This window comes from Leuciscus leuciscus, assembly GCF_965113295.1.
Source record: "Leuciscus leuciscus genome assembly, chromosome: 20".
In the NCBI taxonomy this organism is placed as follows: Eukaryota; Metazoa; Chordata; class Actinopteri; order Cypriniformes; family Leuciscidae; genus Leuciscus; species Leuciscus leuciscus.
The window spans coordinates 36451601-36461528 of record NC_138744.1 but is presented as its reverse complement, the minus strand read 5'-3'; the positions used below and the strand labels follow the sequence as shown (position 1 = coordinate 36461528).

At 34.2% G+C, this 9928-nt stretch overlaps 1 protein-coding gene and 1 long non-coding RNA gene across 2 annotated transcripts; both read left to right on the top strand.

The window, feature by feature from the left end:
* The first annotated feature begins 5294 nt into the window (after nucleotides 1-5294).
* LOC309483689 lies at nucleotides 5295-6755 on the top strand. Its single transcript, XR_014200626.1, has 3 exons — nucleotides 5295-5638; nucleotides 6133-6207; nucleotides 6298-6755. It is a non-coding gene; the product is annotated as an uncharacterized lncRNA (long non-coding RNA).
* A 1215-nt stretch (nucleotides 6756-7970) lies between these two features.
* Nucleotides 7971-9453, top strand: hamp (hepcidin antimicrobial peptide). The gene is made up of 3 exons (XM_082149946.1): nucleotides 7971-8185; nucleotides 8436-8522; nucleotides 8990-9453. The coding sequence occupies exons 1-3, from the start codon at nucleotides 7997-7999 to the stop codon at nucleotides 9092-9094; spliced, it is 381 nt and encodes a 126-aa protein (XP_082006072.1). The 5' UTR covers nucleotides 7971-7996; the 3' UTR covers nucleotides 9095-9453.
* Nucleotides 9454-9928: the final 475 nt, after the last annotated feature.

Sequence of the window (9928 nt, the reverse complement as noted above, 5' to 3'; positions counted from 1 at the left end):
TTTATTCTTTTATTTTGTTCTGTTCTATTCTATTTTATTCTACTCTACTCAGTTCTAGTCTATTGTTCTATTCTGTTCTATTCTATTTTATTTGGTTCTACTCTATTCTTTTGTTCTGTTTTGTTCTGTTTTATTCTGTTCTATTTTATTCTATTCTGTTCTGTTGTTCTATTCTGTTCTATTTTGTTTTCTATCCTATTGTTCTGTTCTATTCTGTTGTTCTATTCTATATATTCTAATGTTCTGTTCTATTGTTTTATTCTATTGTTCTGTTCTATTCTATTCTATTGCTCTATTCTATTGTTCTGTTCTGTTCTATTCTATTTTTATTTTGTTCTACTCCATTCTTTTGTTCTGTTTTATAATGTTCTATTTTATTCTTCTCTGTTATATTCTATTGTTCTGTTCTATTGTTCTATTCTGTTCTATTCTATTCTATTGCTCTACTCTATTGTTTAATTATGTTCTATTCTATTCTATATTATTTTTTTAATTCTACTCTATTGCTTTGTTCTATTCTGTTCTATTCTATTGTTCTGTTCTATTCTTTATTTCCAATTCTATTCTATTCTATTTTCCTGTTCTATTCTATTGTTCTGTTCTATTATATTCCATTCTATTCTATCATATTCCATTTTTCTATTCTATTCTATTCTATTCTATTCTATTCTATTCTATTCTATTCTATTCTATTCTATTCTATTTTCACAGTATTTCATCCTGTTCTAACTTGTTAAGAATGATCCTCCCCCATCCAGACCAGACGCACTGCCGACAAAGACGATTTTAAAAGGTAAGCAACATATTTATGTGGCAAATTTTACTGCAGCATCAAATCGTTGATTGAGGAGAAGACAATCCCAGAATGCACTGTTGCACGCTCATAAAACAAAAACAAAAAAACATCCAAGATGGTGGATAGTATGAATACTTTAAAAAAAAAATGTTTTACCTAATATATGAGTGTTCTGTGTATTTTTATGTTTATCAAAGTCACATTGTTGGCTAAACAACAAAACCAATTATTTGCTGCATTTCAAATCACTCGCTTTTATTGCACGCTTCAGTTTTATAGTATGCAAAGTATCATACTTGCATATTAATAAAAAAATCCAATGATCATAAAAGCAGCCTGTGCTAAATCTGTGCCAAAACTTCAGTTATGATGTTGCTAATATAATCGATCTGCTTCCATTATTAAACAAAACCGTTAAAGTTGGATTGTTTAGATGGTTTTAAAGGGGTCTGGATTGGGGTTCGCATCGCAGCTGCTGAGTCTGAGATATCAGGGGCTTCAAACCAGCCAAACACCGTCTAGAAGACCAGACAAAACCAGCAGATCACCGCTCAAACTCTTCTTGATTTGAGCAGTTCAGTCTGAAACAGAGATATCATGTTGAGTGTGTGTTTTCACCTGGTTTCCTTTCAATAGGCTTTTTTTTTTTTTGAAGGCTGGATATCGATCGTGTTTTGGTCATAAATCGTGTTTTTGGGAAAGCGTGTGTGAGTGAATTCCTGCCAGTGTCGGAGTGAGGATGAGCAGAGGGTCATTGTCCCGGGACAGAGACGGGCCGTGGCGCTCTGGAGCCTGTGTGTGTTTGAGCAGAAGATCCCGCTGATAACACTGGCGTCGCTCCCCAACAAACGCCCAGATGTGTCCCTGTTGCCTTGAGAAAGAATACACTTCCAGTAAATACAGCAAACACAGTCACAGCCTGCACTACACGCACCTATTCATGATGAGGCAAACTTTTCAAGTTTTGAAATAGACACTTTCATGGACGGATTCACGTAAATTAATCAAACTTACCAACTTAAAGTATGGAAGTTTTTAGATTTTCCAGCAGGACATTTGTAGTTTATTCTTGGAATGTAATATAAATATATATATATATATATATATATATATATATATATATATATATATATATATATATATATATATATATATATATATGACTTCTTTGATGAATCACTATTTACATTTAAGAAAGAAAGTTTGAAAGGATTCAACTAAATACAATAGCCTGAATAGACAGAGAAAAATGATTTATAATACATAATAGCTTAAATATAACACTATAACATTAAATATATGCTAAGCAGTTCATTGGTACACACACATTTTAAATACATTTTTTATATATATGTAAGATGTTGAACTGAACTATAGAAGAAAGGTTAAACTGACAATTATATCTGAAAAATATTTACTTTGTATTCAGTTTTTTTTGTCTCCCCCAATATTGGAGTGTTAAACATATTCAGTTCAAATTTATCTGTATAGAAGTTTTCATAATACATATAATCTTTACAAAAATAGTGGCTTAGAAGCAGCCAGCATGTAAATCCCCACACATACAAACTATATGGCTGATATACTGTATAACATGCACATTGCAAGGAAGGAGAATTTGTTCATGTTGAAATATATTACTTAAAATCTTTTTTTTTTTTTTTTTTTAGATTCCCCATCAACCCTTGATATACTGAACAATATTATCCAGGTATTTCATGCATACTGGAAGTTTTCATACTGTGCACAATATTCATACTGCATAAACACTGCGGAGCTGCAGTTTTGATTAAACAATACAGAATTCACATAGCAATGTATTTCACAATGCCTATGTTCATAGAAAGAGCATTTACTGTGACACCAGTTTACTTATACCAGAAAGAAGAAACAGAGGAAAAATGTATCATCCACAAAGTGAAAAAAAAAAGAAAAAAAAAAGATTATTCCTTAAAAATGTGGCCTAGACTTGTCCTTTATTTAATGGAATTTTTGTCATTACCAAAATAATAAATTGCAAGACATAATTCAGTCCGCATTTAAATTCTTCTGATGAGAAAAGAAGAGCAATAATTGAAATGATCATTGATGGTTTATCTCTATTGAGATTATTGACGGACTGTGGCAGAAGGTTATCATACACTCACACACCTCACGAGTCGTCCCTGAGAACGAGTGTGTTTGCTCTGATGGGACTGATATTAGTTTATCAACATTATGCACAGATGAATTCAGATCATTCCAGCTCATTCGTCACAGACATTCCTGATGATCCTGATTCATTACTGTATGCCACACTTTAACGTGGAAGTTCTGTCTTTTTTTTTTGTCCAATATGAAAAAAAAGTTACGTTTTAGTTTTTTTTTTTACATAATAATGGACTTTATAACCGTGCATGCTGAACATATTGTCTATGTTTCATATTTTCAGATCTATCTATCTATCTATCTATCTATCTATCTATCTATCTATCTATCTATCTATCTATCTATCTATCTATCTATCTATCTATCTATCTATCTATCTATCTATCTATCTGTTCGTTCCGTCCATCCGTCCGTCCATGTTCATGTCATTTCTGTTTGAATGAACTTTAACCAATGAGCAAGTAAATATTTAATATTATATTTAAGTTATGTATGATCAATAAAAAAAAATATTTTCAGATCTTTGTCTATCTGATGTTACAAAGAAAGAAAAACTGAATTGATCAAAGATAGATAGATAGATAGATAGATAGATGGATCTTCGTACAAAGATCTAAACTGATCACACTTGTAACACAGCAAGTCATTGTTTCAAACCCTGATCTCATTCTTTCATTAGTTATACACATCTCAGTCCACATAATCATTGTTTCAAACACAAGATTATTGTAACATGTAATGAGAACATTTGGTTTAATCACAGAAACACAACAGTATGATCTTCTTTCAGTTTAGAACTTTTAACAATCAGCTCGTTCAACAGCAAACAATGCAAGATACATGTTTCAAATCACAGTTGTTGCTGAAATAATTACAGTAATACAGGCTACAGTTGCCACATTAGAACAAACACTTACATTACCTAACTTATGTCATTTAATCCATAATGTTATATATCTAGTGTGTTATCAAAAGGTGATGAAGTTACGAATCTGTCATGAGGATTTGATGCCATCTGTCTCCCTTCTATTGATGCGTATCTGATCAATCTGATGTTACTCTCACTCTATGTTCACAAATAGCAAATTTCTCTCTCTCTCTCTCTCGACACACACACACACACACACACACACACACACACACACACACACACACACACACACACACACACACACACACACACACACACACACACACACACACACACACACACACACACACACACACACACACACACACACACACTTTGAACATGTTGGTTATCAGGATATATCACTTGTGTAAAATATAATTCATTTGTAACTACACTGTAAAAACTAAAGGAGCCTCAAATATCCTGTCGGATACTCAAGGAACTTCAAAATGTAATTTAAGTGCCTCAAAGCTCTTTCTCCTATAATAGGGTTACTGGAGGAGCATTGACAATCTTTGAGGTTCTTGCTGGAACTTATGGGATCCTTTAAGCAATTTGTATTTAGTTCAGAGGTTCTGGAGTCACCTTTTCATTACCATGAGACCTCGAAGTGCTTTGGGGGAAAATAGAGGAACTTGAATGCGATAAAAGGGTTACTGGAAGATCTTTTAACATTTAAGTGGTTCCTGGAAGATCTCTTATGTTAAAGCCAGCATCTGGAGGAACCCAATGGTTCAGTGAGGCCAGAATACGGTTATTAATATCCTATTATTATTATTATTATTATAGGCTACTGAAGTTTGATTCAGTATACCAGGTGAAAAAGACGTAGGCTACTATTAAATGAATTAAAAATGTACTTAAGTGTGTTTTTAGTATAGGCCTACAATACAAATATACTTTAATGCATTTGTAATACATTTAACAGTAGCCTACGTCTTTTCACCTGGGTAGCTTACATTTATTTAGTAGCCTATCTAGGCCTATTTTATTGATTAATTTAAACCTTAAACTACAACACTAAATAATAATAATATTAATAATATGAAGAAGAAGAACCAGGAGGAGAAAAGTTTTAAGTTAAAAGTTTTATTCTGTCACGAAACTGCTGCTCTCTCCTCTGCTGTCGTCACTTCAGTGATGCTCGCGCTGCTCGCGCGCATCAAAGCTCAGCTGATCGTCATCGGGTTTGAATTGAAAGTAACGGCTCCTCTCATCAAAGCTTCCGCCGTTTGATCGGCTCTCCGTTACAAGGTTTGTAAACTCACCAAATAAATATAAACACAGAGTCTACTCACTATATATTCAATCACACATATATATAAACTAAATGTATTATACAATACTACGTTTTTACAGTGTTTACCACTCGTTTATTGCACAGTATGAAGGTTTTAGCCGCGATGCTAGATACGTTGATCTAATGAACAGATGGAAATTATTGATTTATTGTCTTAGATTGATTTAGTCATTCAATTCAACATATTCTGTACAACTGTGTCTTAAAATTGCTGATATATAGCCTAACTAATTTAGCTGATTCCTGCTGTCGTCATTGGCGTTTGTTATGAATAACAAAAGCAGGTTAATATAGTTTGGTCTGTTTTTGTTTAGCCTAACTTTACTTACTACATGTGCCCTCATTCTCTCAAATACCATTTTAAAGCCATTTACTGGTCAATAAATATTTGTGAATAATCAGCTTTGTTCTTTTGTTTCCCCAGAACAACCAGTACATTTCTAAAATAATCTGAACATTTCAGTGGCAACATTGAATTACAGTAAGTTACCTATACACCACATGCACGTACTTTATTACTATGAACTTTCTCTGTGTGAAATTGTATTGTTTGACTGTGTACTTGTGTTTTTTTAATCAGTTATTCTCTGAAAATCTTCCCTCATGCTCTCAAATCTCATTCATGTTACTCAGAAAAATAATATCACAGGTTTGGCGCCAATAATGCTATGCATTTTTTCTGATATCTTTATCATTTGCATTTGAAAATAAGACATTTTAACTCTGAATTAACTTCAAGTTTAGTCTTTTTCGACATAAAAAGAGGAAAAAGCTATTATATGGCTTCAGAAGACTTACAACACAACCCATAACACATGAGTTGTGAACTCATTGATTATTTTTAGGATCTTTTCTGGGACATTTTTGGAGCTTAACCATTTTTACATAAATTGTTGCATTGAATTGAACTACACAAGTGTACATAAGAATGGTTTCATGAATGATTTACACAATTTTTTTCTGCTTGTGTTGCAGTGAAAGCGAACGGGGACTGGGGTTGCATTATGCCTGAGATCTGCTTTTGGGTTCCACAGACAGAAAGTCAAACAGGTTTGGAACGTCACAAGGCTGAGGAAATTATTTAAATTTCACAACTATCACTTTAATAACCTTATTAACAGTAAATGTTGTACTTTGCAGGGATCTCGGTAAGCTGAAATACAAGTTTGAACAAGAATAAAAATCCTCCTGTAGACCTGGAAATCACTGAAGTGTCTGGACCATCCACCAAAAAAGAGGAAAAACAAACGGAAAACGAATCTGCTGTACCTTTTCACTTTTCTAACTATTTAAGTACCTCACATGTCCCTTGTGAAGATTTTATTATTGATTGCATTTTATGTTGCAGCGAGTAAAGGTGCAGTCACATTTTTGAATTTCGTGAAATTACACGGGCAAAAAAGTCCATTGATCATTGTCAGCAATGTAGCGACGTAATGTATGAAGCACAGCTCACTCAGGAGTCACTTTCAACCAGCTTTCTGTTGGTCAAATCTAGCGAATTCCAGTGACCAACTTGGTCCCATAGTGACATTTTTGACCACAAATGAAACTGCTGATCGTGTGGATTCTTATTGAAATGACTGGAATTCTACCTCTACTTCCTCTATCTTGTTTCATGAGAATACTCAACAACCATTTATGAACACTGTTGATTCAAGTCACACATTTAAGCTTTTCAAAAGGCATCCCAGACTTCAACACTTTATGATTCAAAATAGCTGAATAACTAATCATCAGAGATTTCTGTATAGAGATAAAGGTTAGGATCCATGTTTCCATGCATTTTGTTGAAATGTCTTTTCTTGTATAGCCTATTGCATTGGTTGATTATTCATGTTGCTTATGTATTATACTATTTTTTTTTTGTGTATTCATTGATATTAATCTATAGTTAGCTTTTTTTCCCATGTGTATGGAAGTGTATGTATAAAAATGAATATAAAATATGTAATAAACATTTATTTTGTATTTGGTTCAATTTGTTTATTATAATAGAAGTCAAAGGTAACCATAGTTACAACATGAAATTAAATATTTAAAAAAATGAAATTTGGTTCCTGGAGGCACCCAAAGTGGTTCCACACAGTGCCCATAAGAGTTCCTCAGGAAACTTGTGTGGTTCTTCAGAGAACCACCCCTTTTTAAAGGGTGCCTAGAGGATCTACAGACGGTTCCGCCGGTGTGGCAAAGTGAAGAACCCCAAAAGGTTCCTCCAGGCACCTTTTATTTTTACAGTGGTATAATTTGTACAACAAAAAGTTCTAAAGAAATTGTCTAAAGAATCAATATCTATAGAAATCTATGGGTGCACCAAATGATTCCTTGATTAACCATTAAGATCAGCTGGATCAACAGACAAATGGGTTAAACTGAACGAGAAGAGATGCACGGTTACTATCAAACCTACAAACTTGGATAGTAAGAGCTTTATGAGAGGAATTCAACACTTATAAAGATGAAACACTTATTTTGTGTTGTGAAAAGGATACTTTGTGATCTTCAACACAATTGAAAATATGCTGAAATGTTTGAAAGAAGTGATGATCTGTTGTGATATTAGTACTAAGAGTTTGGAAAATGTATATTACTTTGTGAAAATAGTTTAAATATATATGGTTATTCTGTATATATATATATGTCAAGCGGGATGTCAAGTGTATATACTGTATGTAAAGTACGTACAGATTTCCCCAGAGTTAATCAGAGTTTCCAGAGTTGGGCAAGAGCTGACGGAAAGAGTCAAGCAGGTCAAAGGTTCAGACCCGACGCTCTCTGAGCTCAATAAATACCAGAGCCGTGCCTGTCATTGGCAGAGAGCAGGAGAGAGACTAAACCCATGAGAAGAACTTATCCTCTGGTTCAGAGAGCCTCAAGTCTTCAACAGAATCATCCTCTGGTTCAGAGCCTCAAGTCTTCAACCTCCAGCGTTCCAGACGAGAAGATGAAGTGTGCGCTCGTGGCTCTCGCTGCAGTCGTCATCGCATGTGTGTGTGTCCATCAGACCGGGGCCGTTCCATTCACACAGGTGAGTCTCCGCCACTGGCCAAATAACTATATGCATTCACATTTTCAATGCATTATGCAGTTTATGCATGTGTTACCAGTATTAAACATTATTTTGTTTAGCATATCTTTCGGAACATTTGAAATAAAATGTCATGGAACTTTGATTCATATAGTTTCACATGCGATTTGATTAACGTTATATAAGGTCACTGATGTCTTCATGAGAAATACTGCCTGATTTAAAGTGTTCACGTCTATATGATCAGCAGGTGCAGGACGAGCATCATGTGGAGAGAGAAACACCACAGGAGAACCAGCTCTGGACAGAAGCTTCACAGGAACAGACTAACCCACTGGTATGTAGTCAGCTGATTTATGTACATTTACATGCATTTGTCAGACGCTTTTATCCAAAGCGACTTGCATTGCATTTCAAGGTACATTTAAGGTACAATATTTACATTCTTATCAGTTGGGAATCAAACCTTGGTGTTGCAACACTCCACTGTTTGAGCTACAGGAAAGTTCATATATAATGCAATGTATATATGATGTAATGTGTGTCTAAATAATGTAATGTGTTGGTCGTTCCCAAAAATTTTTTTTAGTTGGGCCTAAATATATATATATATATATATTCCCCAAGTGAAAACAAATAAAATAATGAATAGACTTAATATTATTACAATTAATTGACTTAATATTAGTTACATTTTATTATACTGTTTTCTCTTTTTTTATATATTGCTTAAACTGTTTTTATTTTAAGATATTGCTTGTTTTAGTTGGCCCTGAATAAAATGTATTTCTTTCCCCCCCATAGGCATTTTTCAGGACAAAACGTCACGTCACAAGTAACATTTCGCTGTGCAGATACTGCTGTAACTGCTGTCGCAACAAAGGCTGTGGATACTGCTGTAGATTCTGATCACGTGGGCATCTGACGGAGGCCCGTGCGCTTGGGAAAAGAGTTTCTTTGAAACAATAACTTATTTGGAATTTTGTCTTCAAAATCCCTCGTGAAATGATTTCCCCTGTCGCGCCGTGTTGTTTAAAACGGGTATAAACGCAGGCTGTCTCCACGCATTCTGCTTTGTAAAAGTTGCAGCTACTGAAATCTAACAGAAAGAGGGGGTTTTTTTTAACACTTTTGAACGCTGTTATGATTTTATATATTTTATACATGTATATATATATATTGTATTCCTGTGTACATAGACATGTTACACCAATGATTGTTTAGTATAATGAAAAAACATTTTTAATAAAAGGATTTTTAAACATTGATTTGTTTTGTTGCTTCGAGCTCAATCAGTGCTGAAGCTCTAGGGGGCGCTAAACACTGAAACACACACACACACACACACACACACACACACTGATCTATCATTGTTGTATTAATGCACTTCAGAGACAGTCCGAGCCAGACTGCAACTCATGCATCATACAAGTATTGATTCTATACTGACTCTCCTCACTATTGATTGAGTTTGGCATTAACTTGCTTCTATAAGCAAACAACAAGATACTTCAGTGAGTATAGAAAAAACATAACACACACACACATTTGTTTCACAGGCTATATTAGTGAGGACATTGCATAGACTTCCATTGATTTTATATCAGGTTAATGATATTTTCTATGGCCTAACCCAACCCCTAAACCAAACCTTGGTTGTAAATAAGAATATTTGGCCAATACAAGTAGCCAAACCTATACACACACACACACACACACACACAAACACACACACACACACAC